This window comes from Pristiophorus japonicus, chromosome 1, assembly GCF_044704955.1.
Source record: "Pristiophorus japonicus isolate sPriJap1 chromosome 1, sPriJap1.hap1, whole genome shotgun sequence".
Taxonomy (NCBI): Eukaryota; Metazoa; Chordata; class Chondrichthyes; family Pristiophoridae; genus Pristiophorus; species Pristiophorus japonicus.
Window position 1 is genome coordinate 218990753 of NC_091977.1, and position 25259 is coordinate 219016011.

The 25259-nt window shown below is 45.0% G+C and overlaps 1 protein-coding gene and 1 long non-coding RNA gene across 4 annotated transcripts in view; one reads left to right on the forward strand and one right to left on the reverse strand.

Annotated features, from left to right (window-relative positions):
* The window catches only part of LOC139268409 (uncharacterized), an 83788-nt gene extending 70192 nt beyond the window's left edge, over window positions 1–13596 (forward strand). For both annotated transcript variants that reach the window (XR_011594025.1, XR_011594027.1), the window contains 2 exons: window positions 3650–3751; window positions 13427–13596. This is a non-coding gene — a long non-coding RNA (uncharacterized lncRNA). The remainder of the gene's footprint in view (window positions 1–3649; window positions 3752–13426) is intronic.
* The window catches only part of LOC139268395 (endophilin-A1-like), a 229478-nt gene that overhangs the window by 19781 nt on the left and 184438 nt on the right, over window positions 1–25259 (reverse strand). The window contains exons 2-5 of one of the 2 annotated variants that reach the window (XM_070886491.1): window positions 21489–21557; window positions 16085–16157; window positions 5121–5264; window positions 1358–1417 (exon numbers count right to left, since the gene is read on the reverse strand). In XM_070886491.1, the coding sequence (XP_070742592.1) occupies window positions 1358–1417; window positions 5121–5264; window positions 16085–16157; window positions 21489–21557 (346 nt within the window). The remainder of the gene's footprint in view (window positions 1–1357; window positions 1418–5120; window positions 5265–16084; window positions 16158–21488; window positions 21558–25259) is intronic. The other variant, XM_070886498.1, reaches the window with a different exon arrangement.

Below are 25259 nucleotides of genomic sequence, written 5' to 3' on the forward strand. Positions count from 1 at the left end.
GGATTTAAACATGAAGATGAGAATTTTTAAAGTGAGAGAACATGCCTCACCCCACAGTATGGGAACTGTCTGCTTCTTGCAAGCACAACACAATCACAACCAGCTTCCCTTAAAGGGATGATGGGAGGCCATGCTGTGAGAATTAAAAGTAGGTTTGGCAAAGATTCTTTGGCAGCTGGGTGAGCACCACTGCTCCTCCTAGATCTCGGTAAAAGTTCTCCCTTATATTAATTTTCTTGTCTGCATCTCCCTCAATAAATTAATCAATTTCTACCAACTCAGCCCTGTGATATGCCTCTGATGCCTTACCCCTGCCCGCCCCCAGAACGCTGAGCTGCCCTTCCATGCTCAAATCGTGCTGGCAGCTCGTTATTTCTGTGCAAAGGAAGTTTAACCATCAAAATTGGCCACATCTAAATCTGTCGCTCCAACAGCAAAATAATTTTTTTCCGCACAAATCTTTAAAACATTTCTGATGATTCTTTTCTTTCATTATCTCCTCCTGAAAGGGACATGAGTTTTGTGATTCAAACCATGGGTTTGTGCTAACTACGATCTATCCCTTGGAGAAGAAAGAAATAAAAGGTTTCCAGGGGATTTTTTTTATCCACAGTCGGCATGTAAAAGGTCAGCTCTGATTAAACACTAAATTTGGTGTTAAATTCCATGCACACTCAGAACTATGTTTGCCAAACTTTGATCACTCAACTATTAGCGTTTTCCTTAGCTCTCTGTATAATTTCACTCCGAAGGAATAAAAGAGAATTGGAAAGCCTTTGTGGACAGAAGAAACATTGAAAAACTTTGAAGTTCTCACTTCTATGGCACATTGTTGGCGCATAACACAATACTCCAAACCAAGACATATTTTAAAAGACTTCTTTGTTGCTCATATAAAAACCGTAATAGTTATGAAAAGCTTCAAACAGTTCTACAGCACTTAGTAATTTAAATGCATATATCTGATGTTCCTTGTCTGTCATCTAGCCCCATTTGCATTGTAAAATTACCAGAAATGACGCACCATCTTTTTCAACGTGAAGCACATATTTGCACAATCTGCCTTGGATGTATTTTAATAATTTGTCTCACTGCTAACCATCTCTCACATTGCAGCCTATCCTGACAGCTAAACAGGTGGCTATGTTAAAATGCTCTAATTGTCCGTAGAGTGCAAAATGTAAAGACAATTGAACTAGGATGGCACTGACTGTGACATACAGTGAAACCTGCCCATAAGACCACCTTTAGGATTGACTGTAGCTAGATCTTATGTGACATTATAGACCAGTAGTCTCCTAATAGCAGTTCGAGTCTGGGTCATTCAATCGCTGTTGGGTTGACGTTAGGTACTCACTATAGATAGGCGGTCTTCTCAGGCAAGTTTCAGTGCATTCTGGATGGTTTGGTAACTGGACTGTGAACACAAAGGAGACATGGAGTACTGAAAGACATATCACCTAATTACAGCAACAGATATGAAAGTTCATATCTAACATGGTTAGTACATTTTGGCATATATGCAAAAGCATGCAAGGGTGCCCCTCTTTAAATAAATGCATCAATGGTTATTGATATTGGAGTCACAAGATCCGAAATTTCCTGCTTGCATTTCACACATTCTACCCTCCCCGACCCCCACCCCAAATTAAAATGACACGATGAAAGATATGGTATGTGCAAGAAGTGTAATGAAAGGACAAATTAGAAATTAATTTGTCAAATAATTAGAAAGACATGCACAAAAAATTAGCTTAGAAATATATATAGATCCGCACACGGTCATCTAATCATTACTGATGTGCACACCTTTTAAAGTTGGCTTTATTCTTGCTGATTTAAAAATTTAATCAGGGAAACATGTGTCAATGAGAAAGATTTGACCAGCTACAATAGCGAGGGAGTGATACTGTTGTAATATAATTTTACATCATTTGCAGGAAATGGGCCAAAGCTTTGTTTTCAACACCTTGGGACACAAAGAAGCTACCACCACAGTCAGGGAGGACAGTTTAACATTCGTATAAATTTGATCCCCCAATCTTTTAGTTTGGAGACAATGGGCCCAAGTTTCGGGCCGCGCCTAGAACGGCGCCCGTTTTTCGCGCCCCAAAGTGCGCCTAAAGAAAACGTACAAATTCTCCGGCTCCCTGCAGGTCGTTTGCAGCTCGGCGCGGCGCAGCATGAGCTGTCGGGGACGGAGCTAGGTCCCTGCGCTGAAAACAGTGCCGGGACCTCTGCACATGCGTGCTACAGTGGCTGTGTGTATAAGGCTGCCTCCCACGCCCAGCTCCTGCTTCCTCCTGACCCGACTCAACTCCCGCTTCCCCCCGGACTGGACCCGACCCGTGCTTCTCCCCACCCGACCTGACCTCCCTCTCCCTCCCTCCCCCCCATCCCCCAACCTGAACCGACCCGCGCCCCCTCCCTCCCCCCTTCCCGAACCAACCCGAGCTCCCTCCTCCCCCCCCCCTCCCCGACCCGTGCTCCCGACCGCCCCCCCCCCGGACCTGACCCAACACCACCTACCTGTAAATCTGGAGCTGGGGACGGGCCCTGCCCGAAGTCTTGGGCCCAGCCGGTTCAGCCCCCCTCCCCCTTCCCCTTCTCCTTTCCCTCCCCTTCTCCTTCCCCCCACATTCTCCTTTCCCCCCCTTCCCCTTCTCCTCCTCCCCCCCTTCCCCTTCTCCTCCTCCCCCCTTCCCCTTCTCCTTTCCCCCTCCCCTTCCCGATCCCTCCCCCTTCCCTCCCCTCTACCCCCCTCCTCCCCTCCCCTCGCTGTCAGAAACACAGACACTGACAGACAGAGAGTGAGAGACACACACAGACAGACAGAGAGATAGAGACACTGACAGAGACACACTGCGGGGGGGGGGGGGGGGCATCCCAGCACGCTGTTGGAGGGCTCCCGGTGCTGCAGTTGGTAAGTAGAAAATGTTTTATTGATTTTTTAAAATTATTTCTTATTAATTTTTTTGGATTGATTTATTGGTTGATTTATTGATGTTTTTATCATTTATTATTGATAATGGCTCTTTGTTTGTAAAACTGAAGTGTTTAATGTTTGTAAACTTCCCTTTAAACCACCCTCCCCCATTCCCGACACCTGATTTGTAACCTACGCCTGATTTTCTAAAGTGTAGACAAGGTTTTTTCGAGTGTACAAAAATCTTCACTTACTCCATTCTAAGTTAGTTTGAAGTAAGTTTTCACTGCCGAAACTTTGAAAACAGGCGTAAGTGGCCGGACACGCCCCCTTTTGGAAAAAAAAATTCTGTTCCAAAGTGAAACTGTTCTAACTGACTAGAACTGGAGCAAACTAAATGCCGAGAATTTGAATTTCTAAGATACTCCGTTCTACACCAGTTGCTCCAAAAAATCAGGAGCAACCGAGGCCGAAACTTGGGCCCAATAAGGTTAACTAGAGCATTCCCTCTCCCCCATTCCCCATCCACACCTATGCAGTTTTCATCTTTTTCTTTAAATAAATGACGTCAAAAATAATCTGGTGCTATATGCACTTTCATTCAAAATAACACTGCATCCTGGATCTCTCCAAAATATGTTATACTCTGGAGGCCTGTTCTTAGTGCAGCAGTACTCCAGCAGCCATGTTTCCTCTCCAATTGTTTCCATTTTTCCCTTGAAGGTGCTGACTCTTACTAGAATTCAGTTCCACAGACACTAACATTTGAAGGAGCCACTCTTCATATATGAGCCAAGCAGGATATACAACCAGTGAGCATCATAGGTAAGTCCAATTCTGTCCTCACCCAACATCCACACTTTCCAGCAGGTGACAGTGGATATCAATGAAGTACAGGAGCTAGTGTGGGGATACTGAGGCTCAATGCAGGAGCCTCAACACAGAGCCAAACCAAGGAGAGCACATCAGATCTTCCTGAGCCAAGGGCTGGATTTTCGGGTTTTAGGATTTCGGGGCATTAATGGCGGCCCTGGAAAAAGTTTGCGCCTCAGTCAGCAAAATTGGGCAGCTGGGCCCTGAGTGTGGGGAGGAGTGGTAAGGGAGGCATTGCACACCTCTCTTAGGGCACTGGGCTGGCTGAGCATGGAAAATCCTGAGCTAGGGCCTGAGGGCGCTCTAAGAGAGGTCTTGGGAGAAGAAAAAAATGGAAAATAAATACCAAAAACATTCCCAATACATACGCCCATGCAACCATAACATAACTCGCAAAAAAAAAAGAAAAAACAATCACACTTACCGGAGGTCGACATTACTTACTTCACTGCAGTCACTACAGCTTGGAATGCCTGCTTTCACAAGCGTTCCCACCAGGGCGTGCTACGGGTCAGGCGGGAGTCAAAAATCGACCAGAGGCGTTGCACACCGGCTCGCAATACTCCGTGGCCTGCCGAAATGGGCCCCGAAAACCCCGGCGGGGCGCTGGAAGCTGGCCTGGAAGAGCTCACCGCCACAATGTACCCACACCGGGGCAAAAACAGAGGCGAATAGCAGCGGAAAATCCAGTCGTTTTTCAGCAGTGCCAAGTTCAGAGTGCACTCATCAAACATCAGCATAGTTTGATTTCTGCACCGTGAAGAACACTGCCATTTTGTGAATTAGGAGAATTTATCGCTGGTGAGACCAACAGAAAACCTACCTCAATGCAGGACCAGGGACGATTGTGGCAACAAAGCATAATGGCATCTGTCATATCAAAAATATGTTTCAGAATTTCCCAATTAATCCACCATTTGTTGCCACATTCCAAATTTATTGGACGTATTAAAAAAATGTTAGTTTAAGTTTAGTGAAAAAACTATTGTTGAAAACCAGTCCAATATGATAAAAGTGTAATGTGTGCGTGTGTGTAAATGTGTGCGCGAGTGTGTGACTGAGTATGTGAATGTGTGTGTGTGTGTGTGTGTGTGTGTGTATATGCGAGTGTATGTGAATGTGTGTGAGAGTGTATGTGTGTGGTGTGTGTGAATGTGTGTGTGTGTGAGAGTGTGTGTGAGAGTGTATGTGTGAGTGTGTGTGTGTGTGTGTGTGTATATGTGAATGCATGTGTGTGTGTATGTATGTGAATGCATGTGCGTGTGTGTGAATGAGTGTGTGTATGTGTGCGCGCGCACTATTAAATTAGCTACAGACTCACCAAAATTTGATTCTTCACCAAGTTCCTTTCCAAACTTGATCATACTTTCCCCCAACAGGCCCTCTGCCTGAGGATAACCTGGTCCTTTCTCCTGACCTCGGATCTTGGACATTGTGTTGATCATTGTCAATTTTGCTCTGGAAGCTAAATATAAAAAACAACACAGGAACGCAGAGAACACAGATCATTCAGTTTTCCTATAATCTGATATTTGTATCTAGGCACTATTTGTACTGAAATTACCTGTATAAACATTTTTATACACACATATTAAGTATATTATATTAATAGAGAACATAGAAGATCATCTCCCCTATTGTCACATCACATTAACAGGGCACAGTTTCAGAAGTGCTTGTCCTTTTAAATCAATGGCCACACAGGTGCATCTGAAGTTGCTGTTATTCAGTGTCTGCTCCATGATTGCTAGCAAATGTAGGTATCTTTATTTTTGGTCTTATTTGATCTGGTGAGGGTGGGGTTAGCATCTTCTGATGTGTACAAGCCTGCGAAATACAGGCTACTCAGTCAATGGCACAGACACTTTTCTCTAGTGGAGGAGTATGCTGACTTTAGATGTATATAGAGTCCGCCTGATAGAGATGGAGCACACAGCCTCGTGGTGCAGATGGAGATATCGACTAGAGATGGGAAAGAGAGCCAGATGTCACTGGTTTCGTTGGGAAAGGATGCGCAGCTTTAGGCATGTATGAGCTTACGACAACATTGAAGTATTTGTGTCTAGTTTTGACTTGGTTGCTCCCATTTTATACATAAGCGGGTAGAATTTCTGCAGATTCTGCCAAAGTTAGAGCGAGACGCTGAGAAAAACCCTACAGGAATTCCTGACAAAGGAGTTTAATAGCCAGCTAAAACTGAATCTTGTACTAAGCCTTTTCCTCCTACAGTGTTATATTGCATATTATTTAAAAGTTATTTACAAAGGCTCAACTCTGAGCTGCATTAAAAAAAAAAATTTTGTTCACTTGAGGAGTTAGGTGGCAGATTGTCTAATATCAATATGTAACTATATTTATATAGCTGTTACGTTTGTGCTTGCTCACCTTTTGTAAACTAAAATTGCTTAATATTTTAAACTTAAAATGAGGAGCGGTGTGATGTTCTACTGCTTTTGAAGACTAGACTGCCATCTTATGGAGACAACTGGATAAGTCCCGTGACTAAAAGCAACTACCAGACTGTTTTTTCTGTTTGCTTTCTGGGCACATTACTGAAACCGTACCTCGATCTCAAGGCTAGGATAGATATGCCCGAAGGTATGGGAGTCGATATTTTCATAGGAGAGTGATCTAAGATAGGAGAGCCGAATAATCTAGAGTACGAAGACTAGACAAGACCCCAAAATTGTAAGCTGGCTTTAGTTGTAAGGGGGAGGGATGTGGCCACAGGGAGTGGCCCCTCACCAGTATTGGCCACAGGAGCAGGTGGTCTGCGAGCCCATATAGATTGGGGTGATTTTTACAGGGGTTCTCCAACTTGTCCACTGTAACTTTGGCTGAAGAGCCACAGAAACCTCAGAAGAAGAGCATCAGCGGCCATTGTATCATTTTCATGGGCTCCTGAAGCTCTGCCACCAAAGTTAGGGCAGCCAATCAGCTGAAACTCCGTGAACATTCTCCCGCAGTCTATTTATTTACACTTGCTCTTCAACACAGGAAAGCTTTTTTTAAACCTCGCAGCACAGTTTTATCTGTGCCTAATGCTAAGGAGCTTTCCACCCTTCCCTTACCTTCACATAGTCCATCTCCGACTCGTCCCTTCCCTTCCTCGACATCTCTGTCTCCATTTCTGGGGATAGGCTATTGACAAACATTCGCTATAAACTCACTGACTCCCACAGCTACTTGGACTGCACTTCCTCCCACCCTGCTTCCTGTCAGGACTCCATTCTGTTCTACCAGTTTCTCCGTCGTCGTCGCATCTGTTCTGATGATGCCACCTTCCATATTAATGCTTCCTTTTTCCTCAACCGAGAATTCCCCTCTACCGTGGTTGACATGGCCCTCGACCGTGTCCGTTCTATTTCCCACACTTCTGCTCTCACCCCTTCCCCTCCCTCCTAGAACCATGACAGGGTTCTCCTTGTCCTCACCTTTCACCCCACCAGACTCCACATTCAATGGATCATCCTCCGCCATTTTTGCCAGCTCCAGCGTGATCCCACCACCAAACACATCTTCCCCTCCCCTCTCCTTTCATCATTCCACAGGGACCACTACGCCCGCGACATCCTGGTCCACTCCTCAATCACCCCCAGCGCCCCCTCCCCTTCCAACAGCACCTTCTTGTACAAGCATAAGAGATGCAACACCGGTCCTTTTACCTCCTCCCTTCCCACTGTCCAGAGTACCTGTAATGTATTTGTTGCATGGGTTCTTTGCTTAAGAGTTCATAGCAACACATTGCTATTCAGAACTAGTTGGTTTATCCACAAAGGTTTGACAATCACACCAAACATTAACAGTTCGTCCACTGGGCGCACAACTGCATACCTCATTGTGGATGACCTAGACCCAACTGACTGGGGTTTTATGGAGTCGTATGAACATCACGTGACTGGCAAAGCTATTCACAATGCAACAGCTCTACCACTAGTTTAAGTTGCACCTGTAAATCAAGTGCCCCCTGATTAAAGTGGTGCACTAAAACCGACAATCTTAAACAAATTAAACTTTAGACATTGGTGGATCAAATTAAAATTTGGTTGCCGGGGGTGATGATGCACTCCAGTCCCTCTGGCACCCACCTCTCGCGGAAGGTCGCGAGCGTACCGGTGGACACCGCTTGCTACATCTCCAGGGACACCCTGGTTCGGATGTAACCGTGGAAGAGAGGCAGGCAGTCAGGCTGAACGACCCCCTCGACCACCCGCTGCCTGGACCGACCAGTTGATGGCACCCTTGGCCATGGCCAGGTGCAGTCCTACGAGGACGCCTTCCGACCTGCCCGCTCCCCTCCGCACAGGGTGCCCAAAGATCAGGAGTTTGGGACTAAAGTGCAACCAGAATTTGAGGAGCAGCCCCTTCAAATATTGAAACCTCACACAGTCAAAATAAAAATGAAACACGGACTCTTCCAGACCGCAGAAATTATAGGCGGCCTGGGAGTGCGTGAACCGGCTTAAAAACCTACTGCATGGGACTGCTCCACGCAACACCCTCCAGGCCAGGTCCCCCCCAAAAAGGAAGAACTCCCGCGTAGAGTGCACTCCATTGGGGATCCCCGCCTCCTCCAGATGGTAAGATGGTGCGCCATGGCGTGTCCGGACGGCAAACGAGGATGGCAAAGTGGAGAGTGTGCAAGAGCAGCCCGTACAGGAATCCCCTCCGTGCAGAACTGAAAGACACGGAGGGGATTTCCCGGAGGAGGCTCAAGTTGTGAGGTGCCGGTTCCCGAGGGAGGTTTCGGGGCTTGGCGCCGATGAGGAATTCCGTCCGGACGGGGGTCAGTTCTGACGGGATCGCCCCACGTGCTTGAGCATCCTCGATACACCTAATGGAGTCAGGGCCCAGTGCCGTTTTTAGTGGCTCGATGGCATTGGCCGCGCGCTGGATGTCGGCCCAGGATAGGCACCATGCCAGCTGTTCAGACGCCATCCAGCCCACTCCTCCACCATCGAGTAGGTCCTTGACCCTGGTCACCTTGCCAATCACAGCTCTCTCGTCCACCTGCTACTAAAACCGCGGTTGTGGAGGCAACAGCTCTACAACTCTTGCAGAGTAAACAAAATAAACATTAGATCAAGTGCCCCCCAATCTGGGGGACACTCCAGACACTTTTAACTGCCCTCTTTTTTTATTTTTGGGGGTTTTTTTGTGTTTTTTTTGTGATTTTTTTGGACATTAAAATGATATATTTTGCAAGTGCCCCCTATAAAAGGGGAGGGGGACACTAAAACCGGCAATTAAAACAAATTAAACTTTAAAACAAATAAAATTAAATTAAAATTTGGTTGCCGGGGGTAATAATGCACTCCAGTCCCTCCGGCGCCCACCTCTCGCGGAAGGCCGCGAGCGTACCGGTGGACACCGCGTGATTCATCTCCAAGGACACCCTGGCCCGGATATAGGCGTGAAAGAGAGGCAGGCAGTCAGGCTGAACGACTCCCTCGACCGCCCACTGCCTGGTCCGGCTGATGGCACCCTTGGCCGTGCCCAGGAGCAGTCCTACGAGGAGGCCCTCGGACCTACCCGCTCCCCTCCGCACAGGGTGCCCAAAGATCAGGAGTGTGGGACTTAAGTGCAACCAGAAATTGAGGAGCAGCCCCTTTAAATAATGAAACAGGGGCTGCAACCTCGCACATTCGATAAAAACGTGGAACACGGACTCTTCCAGACCGCAGAAATTGCAGGCGGCCTGGGAGCCCGTGAACCGGCTTAAAAATTTGTTGCACAGCACTGCTCCGTGCACCACCCTCCAGGCCAAGTCCACGATAAATAGTGGGAGGACACCCGCGTAGAGTGCACTCCATCGGGGACCCCCGCCTCCTCCGGACGGCAAGATGTTGCGCCATGGCGTGTCCGGATGGCAGACGAGGATGGCAAGGTTGAGAGTGTGGAGCATCCCGTACAGGAAACCCCTCCGCGCAGAACTGAAAGACACGGAGGGGATTTCCCCGAGGCGGCTCAAGTTGTGAGGCGCCGGCTCCCGAGGGAGGTTCCGGGGTTTGGCACCGATGAGGAATTCCGTCCGGACGGGGTTCAGTTCGGATGGGATCACCCCACGTGCTTGAGCCTCCTCGATACACCTAACGGAGTCAGGGCCCAGTGCTGTTTTTAGCGACTCGATGGCATCGGCCGCGCGGTGGACGTCGGCCGAATTTAGGCGCCGCGCCAGCATGTCTGGCGCCATCCAGCCCACTCCTCCGCCATCGAGCAGGTCCCTGACCATGGTCACCTCGCCAGCCACAGCCCTCTCGTCCACCTGCCACTAAAACCGCGGTCGTGGAGGCAGCAGCTCTACAAATCTATGAGCATACTCACAGATGCTTACATTACAGCCCCAAACACTCCTTCCAGATGAACCAACGATTTACTTTTACTTCTTTCAACTCAGTATACTGTATTCACTGCTCACGATGTGGCCTCCTCTACACTGGGGAGACCAAACACAGATTGAGGGATCACTTTGCAGAGCATCTCCATTCAGTCCGTAAGTGTGACCTAGAGCTTCTGGTCACCTGTCACTTTAATTCTCCGCTCCACTCCCACTCTGACCTCTCCGTCCTCGGCCTCCTACACTGTTCCAATTAAGCACAGCATAAGCTTGAGGAACAGCACCTCATCTTTCGTTTAAGCACTTTACAGCCTTCTGGACTCAACTTCGAGTTCAACAATTTCAAACCATAACTTCTGCCCAATGTTTTTTTTCTCTCTTTCCCAAGGCAGCTGTTGCTGATTCTGCCATCTCCATTTACACCCTATCTCAACTCATCTTTTGTTTCTTAACTTGTCCCATTACCATCTCCTTTTGTCTTGCACCATCCCTTTTGTCTCTTAATCTCTTCTGCCTTCTATCCTATCACAGACCTTCCCTTTTGTTCTTTCCTCCCTGCCCTCCTTTCCCTGCCCCAACATTTGCTTAAAAACCTGTTACATCTCTAACTTTTTTCAGTTCTGACAAAGGGTCATCGGCATGAAACGTTAACTCTATTTCTCTTTCCACAGATGCTGCCTGACCCGCTGAGTATTTCCAGCATTTTCTGTTTTTATTTCAGATTCCAGCATCTGCAGTATTGTGCTTTTGTGCTAAGGAGCTTTGGTTGAGGACCATCAGCACTCGGACCTGCTTACTGAGCACATATCAAAGTCCATTTCTCTTTTTCCCAAATTGTTCCTTGCTGACATACTTCTCTATCTGCCATTCCCTCTCATTCATATCAGGGAAATATACCGGTCCTGAAACGCAGTTAGCTAATGCAGACACTCTTAATAGTTTACTTATTTTTCTACCTCAACATGCTCATCAATAGTGGCCTTGATGTTATCAAAGACATTGTCTAACTTAACCCATCCGTCGCCATCCCTGCTTTCTTTTACTTATCTCTTCTTCCACAAGTAGATTCTCAAAAAGTAAAACATTTCCCTTATAGAACACATTTAAAACTGTTTTAATCTAAAGACTACAAGTCAGGTGGTATCTGTGGGAGGCATGAGTTTGATGCAGAGGTTTATATGTTAAATGTCTTATTATCTCAGGGTTCAGCATCATCCAGTGAATTGCTTCTTGATGAACTGTTCCACTGCGTTCTCTCTACTCTCTGCACAAAGCAGATCAAAGAGCTCCAATGTGTGAGATCTAATATAGATCAGAGTGAACAGTTCCAGTTCTTGTCATATGACACCATTCAAGTTAGCAAAACACTGTGATTCAGAATGACTGAAGATTAAGAGAATTTTAATGCCTGTGGTCTCTATCATTTTAAAACATTGTGTAATGCATTTGAAAAACATGTTAGGAAGCAGGGTAGTCAAAATTAAGAACTTTGGAATTCTGTATAATTACTGATACAGAAAATGTAGTTATTTAATGACATTGTAATTTGAGATACAGAACCTACCTTTGAATCAAGATACTGGACATGAAGAGGCATTAAATAAAACTGGGCAACAATTTAGAGGATGGTATAAGCACAGTTCAAACAAAATCTGCTTTATACAGCATCACGACTTTGAGTTATGTGCCAGTGGATTAATAATTAAATCTTAAGTAACAAATGCATCATGACTCAAGTTGTATGAATACTTTATCCAATGAGACCCTCCAAGTGTTTTATTCCGACTCCAGTTCAGCTGCTTTTTCTGAGACAAGTGAGTGATTTCTCAAACATAAGGCGAGATCTTGCGTTTTTATTTTCATCATGAGTGGAATTTTAACTCTCTCCTCTGGGAGGGATCAGAACGGGTGAGCAGTTAATATGAAGCGGCTCCATTTCCTGCTCCACTCCCACTGGCCTGCAACTTTAACACCACTGGTTCTGCTGGTGGATAAAGCCAACGGACTCTGATGGGAGCCCCGTGTATTAATGCTCATCCTATGACATCACTAGGACCACGAGTCCTGAGTGGGGGCGTGCCAAGGTTTACCAGCCAGGCTGAAGCAGGTCAACAGCTCGTTGGGAGGACAAATAGGCCCTCCAGCTAAATGAAAAACTTTCTGTTGTGGGGCTAGGATGAGCAGCAGTGCTCCGGGCCCCACAAATAGAGCCGAGAGCTTTCCTACCCCAAACTCTCCCCCACCCCTTTCCCTCCATTAAGATTCTCCCGAAACTTGCTCCCACATACTTACCTGCGAGCTGCTGGGCTCCCAGGAGCTACCAATCTTCCTTTGCTGGCAGCCGCTCTGCACCCTCTTCCTGTCTGTTCCAGGCAGGAAGTGGACTGGCAGCATTTAAATGAGGCCAGGGACATAAAGTCCCCCAATCGATCGAGTACATTCCACACTCATTCCACTTTCCCCACCTGCCCAAAGCCTGCTCAGTGTGAAAAGTTCCCGCTGATTCTGACTGGTTGAATAAGTGCTCTTGGTGTCGATAGACCTTGACATTTCTTTCGCCTCCAAATTATCACTGCCTCTCCTCCTCAGTAGCTGAAATCCTTGGTTACACCTTTATCGCCTCAATTCTCTCTCTGCCGGCCTCTCTGCTTCTATCCTCCACAAGCTACAACAAGTCATCCACATTACTATGGCCTTCATTCTCCACTGCACTAAGGCTCACATCGCTACTGTTTCAATATTTGACCAACTCCACTGGCTCACTGTGTCCTGGAGAATGGACGAAGATTCTCATTCCCATTCCATGGCCTCGCTCTCAGCTTTTGTAATCTCCTCCAGCTGGATCTGCTCCTTCAACACTAATCTGCCTCTCATCCTCTATTCTCTCCAAATCAATATTGGCATCCACTTCTTCAGTCATTATGTTTCATCTTATGGTACTCACTCCCTAAATAGCTCTACCTTGCCACCTTCCTCTCTGCCTTTAAAAGCCCCCTGAAGATCCTTCTCTTTGTGCTTCTGAGTATCCCCAAACCCTTCTCTTCCCTTTTCCCCTCCTGCTCAGTGTCGACTCAAGATCGACCATCCCGTAAAGCTCTCTGTATGTGAGAAGTGCTGTAGAAATCCAATTTTTGGTATCCATTTTTGTTTGGTTACTGTGGCAATTTTTTCTCTGGTGTCTTGTTACTTGATTGTTGATATTGAATGTGTTGTGAGATATACAGTGGGGTTACAGGAGGAAATTCAGTACTAGACATTAAAGTAATACCAGAAACATTTCTATCCAACAGATGACGAGACCTGAACTAAAGATATCTGATTAATGACCGGGACCAAGTAACTCACAAGTACTATGCGCACCAAAGAACGTTATCAATTCCACACTTACATCTGACAAATTCCACATTCAATGGGTTGTCCATGTATATTCTGTTCATACAAGTGTGATATAAAATATACTGTAATACAACTTTTTTTTGTCATCAATCTATCAATTGTGTTTCAATCTGAACTATTAAAATGCAGAGAGAACTTTGCGATTTCCAATGTCTTTATTTGCCACAATTTTCATCTCAAGAAGATTTTGTCCATCTTTAATTTCTTATTCACAAAGAACAAAGAACAAACTCTGCAGTAAGTGGGACAAGTTCAGGCCCAACATCCATTTGCTTCAAAAACTCATTATGGAGTTTGTTAAGATTTCTAACTCGAGGACTTTTTCATTCTGTAAGAATATAAATAGATTTTAGCCGGCAAACTGTTTTCTTGCTATCTGCAGACAAAGAGAACACTTTCCCTGTTTAAGTCTCTTTACAAACTTCCTTTTAAATAGAAATATATATTTACAGTGACAATGGGCCAGACTTTCCATAAAGGCCCTCAATGCCCGACTGCCCGCTGAGAAGGATCGCTAACGCTCAGCAGAAAAAGAAGGCGAGAATTTCCATTTTGAAGTTAAACATAAGTAGAACTGATCGTCCGGTGAGAAAATGGGCATTGCACATTCATTCGCGATGGTTTTCTCAGCAGGTAAATGCAAAGTTAGGCAAATGGGCGGTCATTACCAGAATTGAACCTTACCAACGGGTCCTTTACAGACCCAATCCACATCCGGACCGGTGTCAAACAGGGCTGCGTCATCACCCCAACCCTGTTCTCAATCTTCCTTGCTGCCATGCTGCACCTCACAGTCAACAAGCTCCCCGCTGGAGTGGAACTAAACCTCAGAACCAGTGGGAACCTGTTCAACCTTCGCCATCTCCAGGCCAGGTCCAAGGCCACCCCAACCTCTATCTGCGCAGGTACAGAGGCTGAAATCCAGGACATAGTCGACATATTTACTGAGGCGTACAGAAGCATGGGCCTTACGCTAAGCATCTGTAAGACAAAGTACTGCCCCCCAGTCATCAAGATCCATGGCACAGCGCTGGATAACATGGACCATTTCCCATATCTCGGGAGCCTCTTATCAACAAAAGCAGACATTGACGATGAGATTCAACACTGCCTCCAGTGCGCCAGTGCAGCCTTCAGCCAACTGAGGAAAAGAGTGTTGGAAGACCAGATCCTCAATACCACCACCAAGCTTATGGTCTACAGGGCTGTAGTAATACCCGTCCTCCTGTATGGCTCAGAGACATGGATCATGTACAGCAGACGCCTCAAGTCGCTGGAGAGATACCACCAATGATGTCTCTGCAAGATCCTACAATTCCCCTGTGAGGACAGACGCACCAACATCAGCACCTTCGGACAGGCCAACATCCCCAACATTGAAGCACTGACCACACTTGATCAGCTCCGCTGGGCAGGCCATATTGTTCGCATGTCTGACACAAGACTCCCAAAGCACGCACTCAACTCGGAACTCCTTTACGGCAAACGAGCCAAAGGTGGGCAGAGGAAACATTACAAGGACACCCTCAAAGCCTCCCTGATAAAGTGCAACATCCCCACTGACATCTGGGAGTCCCTGACCAGAGACCACCCTAAGTGGAGGAAGTGCATCCAGGAGGGCGCTGAGCACTTCGAGTCTCATCGCTGAGAGCATGCAGAAAACAAGCGCAGGCAGCGGAAAGATAGTGTGGCAAACCAGTGCCACCCACCCCTTCCCTCAATGACTATCTGTCCCACCTGTGACAGAGTCTGTGGTTCTCGTATTGGACTGTTCAGCCACCTAAGAACTCGTGTTAAGAGTGGAAGTAAGTCTTCCTTGATTCCGAGGGACTGCCTATGATGATGATGATGATGGACGGTAAGTAGAACAATTTAGTCCGAGGCTGTGGTTGGGCCTACGGAGGAGGAAAAACTTAAAGAAAAAATTTTAATAAAAAAAAACATAAACACATACAAAGCATTCCCAAGTCGGTTTTAACCCTAGTCGTCGTGATAAAATGTAAAAAATAATAATTAAATTACCTTTAACTTACCTTTCTTTGCAGGGTCCCCCACCTCGCGACGATTTGGATGTCGCCCCTGGCGGTTGTTCTCGGCGTTGCACATGGGCGGTTTGGTCCCAGCGGGCGACTTCAGATGTGGGCGATAACTTTCAAAAACTTATGTGGAAACTCTCGCCGGGCGAAAAACCAACTGTAACGCCGAGAAAATCGCCGACAATGAAGCTGAAAGTCTGGCCCTATGAGTCTAGCAGTGGATAAATTATTAAACTAAAGCATTTTTGGAGCATTGACTCAGGAAATTGTGGAGCTTGAGCAGATATTATACCCAGCTCCCTCACCTGAATAACTGAAGCAAATAAGAAACATTTAATCGTACAGCGACAGTGAATGATTTGTAACTCCAGATGTGTAAGATATAAATTATCATTGAGAACAGAAACAATCCTTGAATATTATATAGTTCTGTTTTCCCAGTTGTGAGGTCACTATAATCTCTATTAAAGACTGGAAATGCACCACAATGTCCATATAGCAAAATAGACACATTACCTGGATTGGGCTGCAGATATTCTGTTGTTTTGGTCATTATTTCCATCACTGCTCGGCTGGTAATATCAACCTTCTAAAAATAAGAAGAAATCAAAGGCAAATGAATTCAGATGCAGTATTACGAGCGATGGCACTTTCTATATGTATAGAGCTTTTAGCACAGCAACAGCAAGGCAGCAGGACTACCTGCGTGGTGGGATGAGATGGAGAAGCTCAATGGTTTTTTGTTATTCCTACAGGCTTGTGTATTCCAACAGTAAACCAGTCAGTCAAATGTTAAGTTCCAGTCAAGTCATACTAGGGTGGCTGATACAGAGCAGTAATTACAGGTGACTCTACATAGAGGTGCTGATTAACTAAACCAGCAATTGTGGAGGGAAGGAAGATTTCTTATAAAGAACAGGTTTATGATTTTCCTACACCTAGCTTCCCTGATCATCACATTTCTGGTGAAGTTTTGCTTTTCCTTCGCTATCCTTGCCTCCTCTCCTGAAGGGCCAATTTATGTTGGGATGCAGTTCCACATCTACCCACAACCCTCTGGCACCTCTCTTATTGTTCATTCTTTATGTGTAAGCCTGGATTGTTATCATGCTATTTGAGCATGTAGTACATTGCAGCTAAGGCTAATTCTGTCCTCCCCCAATGTCTACACATTTCGAACCCCTGTTAGAACGGCGCACATCGGAGAGGCCCGCCTAATTTGTAGAACAGATATTGCACGAATACTTACCTCGCGATTCTCCGATATCTGTAGGCCCATTTCCAGCTTGGCACAACGCAGCAGGAACTGCTGAGGGCGGAGCTACAGCCCTGCACCAAAAACAGTTGCGCGTGTGCGCAGTGGAGGCTGCGTGCATGTGCAGTAGCTTCTGGCCCTCCCAGCACGTCCTGTCTCCGGGCGACGACCCTATCCCTGGCCGAAGGGACTTCGCCCCTATCCCAGGCCAAGTGGCTTGACACCTCTTACCTCGTCGGCGGGGGGCCCGTCCGGCTTCTCACTGGGGGCGGGCCCTGCCTGAAGTCCTCGGTGGCGGCCAGGCATCTCCTGGGTGCGGGCCCCGCCTGAAGTGGCGTCGTCGTTGGCAGCGGGGCCCACCCACCCGGCATCTCGCTAGGGGCGGGCCCCGCCCAAAGTCCTCCATGGTGGCCCGGCTTCGGCGCCCGCCCGACCAGCATCTCGCTGGGGGCAGGCCCTGCCCGAAGTGGCGTCAGCGGCGGCGGCGGGACCCGCCTGACCAGCATCTCCTGGGGGGCCCCTGTCCCAGCACACTGTTGGAGGGCTCCCGGTGCTGCAGTCGGTGAGTAGAAACTTAATTTTTTATTTATTGATTGATTTTTTAATTATTTTTTTTATTTATTGGTTGATTTATTGATTTATTTATCATTTATTATTGATGATGGTTCTTTATTTGTAAAAGTGAAGTGTTTAATGCTTGCAAACTTCCCTCTCCGCCTCCCCTCCCCCCGGCCTCCCCCCCTGTTCCTTATGCCTGATTTCTAAGTGTGGGCAAGGTTTTTCTGAGCATACAAAAATCTACACTTACTCCATTCTAAGTTAGTTTGGAGTAAGTTTTCGCTGCCTAAACTTGCAAAACAGGTGTAAGTGGCTGGACACGCGCTCTTTTGAAAAAAAAAATTTGTTCCAAAATGAAACTATTCTAACTCACTAGAACTGGAGCAAACTAAATGCCGAGAATTGCAATTTCTAAGATGCTCCATTCTAAACTAGTTGCTCGAAAAAAATAGGAGCAACTCAGGCCGAAACTTGAGTCCATCGTTTCCAGAAGAGGTCACATAATAGTGATCAGATCCTGAATCTTTGGCTGATTTTGGATTGTTTAGAGAATGTCACATTCACTGGTGCATTATATAAAATAAGTCCATTGGACCCAATTAGCACAAACAAACCTGTAAGTACACATGACTTGAAATGCAGTCAAATTATACTCACGAGGCTCAATTGCAGCAATATGAACCTTTGGCTTTTTAATAAGGGTGAATTATACACCCTTGCAATACTATAGGGCTAAATCCATGATCCCAGAAGGGAGCCATGCTTTTGGGAGCATGGGTCAGGAAATTGGAGACACATGTTGAAGTTTTAGCCCTAACTTGTACTCCCTTTCAGCCCAGTTCCCCACTGGAAGTATTGGCTCATATAAATAGATTACATCTGTGGAAAAGAACAGGACGATAACAAGACAGGTCCAAAAGATGACAGTCACCTTTCAAGATACATGCTTTTGTTTTCTAGTCTATGAGCACATTTTCGCTACAAGCTATTTCAGACGACAAACTATACTGGCTCACCTTCCAATTGTGACAGTTCTAGTTTAGACTAGGAAAGGGCGTCATTGTAAGTTAATACAAGTGAGAGTTACTTCAGGTTTCTGTGTTTTATATGGATTAAGTAATGGAAGGCAACAGTTAATCAAGAATTTACATTACATTTAGATTGAAATGTAATCTATTCTACAATCGAGCTGCCCCAATGGCCCAACTAGATTCTTCAGTGTGTAATTGAGCCACACGGCCCAGAGAGGAGCCAGCTTCGATGCTTGGCCTGTGTTAAATTCACTGATCTCTAGGTAGGTATAACTGCCATTGGTAGCTTAGTCTGAGTGGTTGTACTATCTAAAATTCTATCCATTGAGGCACAGAATATAAGAGCAGATATGAACTGTATAAAACACTCATTAAAGTTGCAGTTTTGGTCACCACATGACAGGATAGATGTGATTGCACTGGAGAGGGTACGGAGGAGATTTCCGAGGATGTTGCCAGGACTGGAGAATTGTGGCCATGAGGAAAGACTGGATAGGTTGGGGTTGTTTTCTTTGGAGCAGAGGAGGCTTGAGGGGAGACCTTATTGAGATGTATAAAATTATGAGGGGCCTAGATAGAGTGGATAGGAAGGACTTATTTCCCTTAGTAGAGAGGTCAATAACCAGGGGGCATAGATTTAAAGTAATTGGTATAAGGATTAGAGGGGCGGGGGTTGAGGAGAAATGTTTTCACCTAGAGGATGGTGGGGGTCTGGAACTCACTGCCTGAAATGGTGGTAGAGGCAGAAACCCTCATCACATTTAAAAACTACTTGGATATGCACTTGAAGTGCCATAACCTACAAGGCTAAAAAGAGCTGGAAAGTGAGATTAGGCAGGATAGCTCGTTTTTGGCTGGCACAGACACGATGGACCAAATGGCCTTCTTCTGTGCCGTAAATGTCTATGGTTTTATGGTGTGGGTCAGTTGGTTTGTTTGTACAGTTGGTTAGGAAGAAGAATCTCACGCCTGTCAGGCTTTAAGTTAACTGTTGGGACTGGATCTTAAGATTTGGATCCAGCTTCATATACCTGAAAATTTGGACCTCAGAATTTGGTAAAACCAAAATCTCATTCCTATACGCCACTTATCCAGCCTATATCTCAACTTTTAGCATTTTAATAATCTCAATATCAAGTAATATCACTTCTGAATGAAAAAAGCAATAATAAATAAACGCATTGTCCAGAAACCAGACTGCCAGCATTTTGCCACAAACATATTACTCAGACATGGAAAGATGTAGAATTCACACCAGTTGTGTTTTTAATTATACAACTAAAACATCAGAGTTAATTGTAGTGCTTTTCGTTATATTAAAAACTTCCTCCATGATCAGCTGGGGTCTCAGTGAATCTACAAGACTTTTGATCTGTCCTGCAGAAGTGTCGTATTCAATTGCGTTTAAATTCCACCAAAGGCTTCTTCCTTTAGGCAGAAAGTCAAGACAATTTTACATACGTTAGCACAAAAAATCTACAGTACTGGCAGGAATTTTGAAATAATTTACTAAATAATAGAAATTTTTGGCAGGTTTATTGCTCAGTGACTTATTATTTTAATGGTTAGCACTGAATTATGCTCTACTGGGTTTTATCCCTTGGGGCCGGAATTTGCAGTGGGTAATAACGGCGAATAAACACTGTTCGCTGTCATAACCCCCTTTGAAATTAACCGCAACCTCAGGATGCAGCGCATGCGCATCCCAACGTGGATATCCTGAAGTTGCAGTCTGTCATTCACTGCTCCAACACTGTGCGGTGGCTACCCGCATCCCCTATAGGCAGCAATCTGTGAAAATCAGAGAAGTCAGAGAAACTGATGAAAACTTGGGCTTTTCCCTGGTAATATTGCTGTTAAATACCCCATTAAAAGTTAGGCCTTGTTGGATTATGTGTAACTAGGGTTTTAACAGTGTATTGATTGTTGAACAAATGTAATGGCCCTGAAAAAATAATTTTAATCTTATGGAGTGTCAAATTTATCCATTAGGATAAACATTACAATTGTTAAGAAACTTTAAAAAAAAAAATTTTTTTCAATTTGTTCATCTTTATTTCAGGTTTACCGTTTCCCCATGTGAGAGCCCCAATCTTTCTTTTGCTCTCTAACATTTTTAAAAAGTTAGGATAAAAGCAGCTTTTCATTTCTTACTTCTCCATCTGTGAGAATTCTGTATTGTGATTGGTTGCTTAGACAGCTTGTTGACGTCACAGCAGAGCGCTCTAGAAGATTCCCATTACATCACACTGAAATCACTTACCCATCGAAAAGGCAAACTTCTCGCCACAGAGATCGCAAGATCTTTACAGGCAGCTTTCTACAGGTATACTAAAGGCACTCACTTAACCATAGCTCCAGCATCATTTTAAATCCTGCCAATATCTTTTTGAAATACTAAAATCAGAGATTTGCTGATTCAAGTCTCGCAATTTGCAGTTGGCGGCAAAGCAAAAGCAAGCTAGCCTGTGCAATTTTGATTAAAGTTACAGCATTTGAAAAGTAATGGCAAACCTTTTTTCCATTCAAGCATGATTTGCATTGCAATACATCATTGCTCCCTAAAAATATCATGTGGTTTGCATACGACATCGGGCGTGGGTTTCCTCAGTGTCTCTTCTGCTCGTTGCCATAACTTTGACGGAAACCCCGCTTACACACATAAACCAGGTTTCTGCCAAAGTCACGATGGAGGAGAAATTCACCCCCATAATTGTAGTGAAAATTACATTTTCAATATCAGTTCTTTCTCTTCACTGTTAAAGATAATGACAGAACATAACAACTAGCAATGAATAATATATTCGTTCCAAATCTACTTGATACACCAGAAGGTTTGGTTTGTTTTGCTTCTGTGCTCTATTACAATGTGCTAGTTATGGGCGACATTTGCAAATTACCTTTTCAACGTAAATTAAAAGCCAATCCATGCATGACAATGTTCTTCAACTAAATAGACCTCCCATATGGGATGGTATACAGCTCATGCCTGTCAGGCTGTAACTGAATGGCATATTCAGGGCTAACTATAATGAAGAGGTATATTCATTCTCAGAAGGATAGATGTATTACTTACTTTTTCCATTTCTTTGAAGTCATCATCCAGCTTAGTCCCTTCTGCACCACCAACCTTTTCACTGACACGCTATGGAAACACAACACACATACAATGGTAAGTCTATAATAACACCCCTCGAAAAGGGCTCAAAGAACCACCTGTATAACAGCAGCATTAATGTGGTTGAGTTTACCCTTTATTAATAAACAAGTTACAAAGAGGTGAATTACTGTAGGGATGAGAAACATACTATGCAGGAGTTACCAGCATACTGCACCATTGAGTGGGGGCATACAGTTTTAATCCACTCTCTTTCCTCTCCCCCTGATAAAGTCACAATCAAAACCAAATTAACATGGGAAACAAAATTGATCTCCGATTGGCACCTCCTGAGAGTTTAGCATCCCTGTGAAAATTGGAGGCACTGTTACATATCTCCTGAGTGCTAACTAAGACCAGTATTTTGTTAGCTTCACTCAGTTAGTAACAATCTCACCTCTGAGTCAGAAGGTTAGCTGCTCAACCCCCACCTCGCCCCTGCTCTAGGACTTGAGCACATGCCTCAGCCTGGCACTGTGCATTATGAGAGTGTACTACATTATCTTTCAGATGAGACATTAACCTCGGTCCTGTTTGCATGTTCAGATGGACACAAGAGGAGAGACTGGATCGACTGGGCCTTTATTCACTGGAGTTTAGAAGAATGAGAGAGGATCTCATAGAAACGTATAAAATTCTGACGGGACTGGACAGGTTAGATGCAGGAAGAATGTTCCAGATGTTGGGGAAGTCCAGAACCAGGGGACACAATCTAAGGATAAGGGGTAAGCCATTTAGGACTGAGATGAGGAGAAACTTCTTCACTCAGAGAGTTGTTAACCTATGGAATCCCCTGTCGCAGAGAGTTGTTGATGCCAGTTCATTGGATATATTCAGGAGGGAGTTATATATGGCCCTTACAGCTAAAGGGATCAAGGGGTATGGAGAGAAAACAGAAAAGGGATACTGAGGTGAATAATCAGCCATGATCTTAATGAATGGTGGTGCAGGCTCGAAAGGCCGAATAGCCTACTCCTGCAACTATTTTCTATGTTTCCATATCAAATGGGACTATTTGAAGGACATTCTCCTGGTATCCTGGCCAACATTTGGTATTTATGGGACTTCACTGTGTGCAATTTGCTGCCACATTTGCCGATATATCGAAAGTAACTGTACTCCAAAACTAATTAATTGATTACGATGAGCTTTGAGACATCCTGAGGGCATGATAAGGCACTATATAAATGCAAGTTCTTTCTACTGACAGACGGGAGATAAATGTCCACCTGTTTGTTTATTGCAGGAAATCCATAGTCTGTAAGATCTATGATCGAGAGAAAAGGGAACCACTGTGGACACATCAAAAACAACTTGCATTTTTATAGTGCCTTTAACATAGTAAAATTTCTCAAGGTGCTTCACAGGCGTGTTATCAGACAAAATTTGACATCGAACCACATAAGGAGATATTAGCTCAAGAGCTAGATTTGAAGGAGTGCCTTAAAGGGGGAGAAAGAGATAGAGAATTTAGGCAGAGAATTCCAGAGCTTAGGGCCTAGGCAGCTGAAGGCACGACCGCCAATAGTAGTGCAAAGGAATTCGGGGATGCACAAGAGGCCAGAATTGAAGGAACAAAGAGTTCTTGGAGGAGGTACAGAAAGAGGGAGGGGAGAGTCCATGGAGGGATTTGAACACAAGGAATGGAATTTTACATTTGAGGCATTGTTGGACCGGGAGTCAATGTATGTCAGTGAGCACAGGGGTCATGATCCACTTATTATAGCAAGTGGTTTTGTTAGGAAGAAGGTCCCTTCCACTTTCAGTTATTCATGCACTGTACAGCAGCAAGACAACATCCAATTCAGTAAGCAATTAAAAATGAAATTGTATTGAGCAGCACAGTGGCACAACAGGTTAATATTGTAATGGGCTATGCCGTGGAGAGGCAAAATACAGCTTGCACTCTCGATTCTTTACATTAAGTTCCTGATCTCAACCGTGGCACTGAAGGTAAGCCGAACACTTTGATTGGGATAAAGAGCCCATCACCCTTTGTTGCTCTTGTGTTTCTCCCACTAGTTGATGGTACATTGGTGTTTTCAGAGATTTGGAAGCAAGGCATCTCCAGCTAAATTACAAAAGAAGATTCAAAATCAATCAAGGTAGACTGAAATTCCGAACAGTTCAGCTTTGCAATTATTGGGCAGCCTTGGAACTAAATTCACCATCATAATTCCCCAGAGGACACATTTGTACAACCTCAGCGGGGTCACTGTGCTGTTGGCTCTATTGATAGGAATCCATGCTAGAAATTCAATTTTTTCGCCAAAAATACTGGTATGACTCCGCTACCACTAAGAAGCCTAATATTCGGGCTTAAATGCACCCAGAGGTAAAAATCGGCATTGCACAAAGATTCGAGGCGCAAACCCAAATTTTCTGCAACTTTTCTCCGAGACCAGAACCGCTGCGAGTTAGGCCAAGGGAGAGGGGAAACACCAAAAACAAAATTGCAAAAAACAAAAAACAAAAAAAATCACAAAACATTCACAAGACACCTAACTATCGAAGCACTGCAAAATAATTAAAAAATAAAAACTTTAACTTATCTTTTTTTGCAGGTCTACATACCTACCGCTGTTTCAAGGGCTGCAACGCAGGTTTTTCCCGGGCATTTTTTTTTTGTCCTATCTATGCGAGCCAAATTTTTGGGAAAGCGCTATTGTGAGTCTTGCATGCTGGTGGCCCGCTCCCCAGCGGTACTTAAAAACCGCAAGACTTCTCAGAATTTCCCGGTTCGTCGTTTTTTTCCAAAAAGGATGAAATATCATCGAAAAACCGGGCCCAAGTTTGGGGAATTTCCTGCCCTTAGGGTTTTGGATATAAGATAAATAATACAACAGCTTATTTGCTGACAGCAGAATCCCATATCTACATTGGGAAGCAGGGAACCCCTGCTTAGGCTGGCTTCTTCACTGTCACTGCACCACCAAGATGTGCTTTCTGCTGGAGCACCCAGAGATCCATGAGCCAGCCAGTTCTCCCTTCCAGTCAAGTGAGAAGGTAGGATTGTGGGAGCATGGTGGGTGAGAAATGCAGTGAGAACGTTTTCAAGTGAAAAAAGCACGAGCATTAAGTGCATTAATGTTTTGCTACAATAATGCACTTTAATGCTATATTTCAAAAAACTCTGCTTATGCTAATTTCAGAGCTGGATTCCTTGTGCGGGGGAAAGTAAAAATCAGTAGGCACAGGCCGATGTGACCTTTATAATCCAGAATGCAATCAGAACAGCGACGTGAATCTCAAACTGGGACTTGGTAAAGATCAGCGGCAATTCGCTTGTTATCTGATTTACAGAAGATACCTTTATTAGTTTATCCCTCAGCCTTCTTTTTTTCCCCAAGAGAAAAGAGACCCAGCCTGTTCATCCTTTCCTGACAGGTATACCCTCGCATTTCTGGTATCATCCTTGTAAATCCTTTTCACACAGTGTACAGTGTGTTGTGAATCTGTAAAGCATGCACTCCCATGTTCCGCCACCAGGGAGTGCGTCCCCTGAAGTCCCAAGGGATCCCAGCATCCCTTGGGAATATGTATATATGCCGACCCCTAACGCCTGTTCCTCTCTCTGGAGTGTCTTAATAAAGACTGAGGTCACTGTTACTTTAACCTCTCTGTGTGCAGTCTCATCTGTGTTAGGAACACAATAACTGGTGATGAGAATACGAATCCAATGCAAAGATG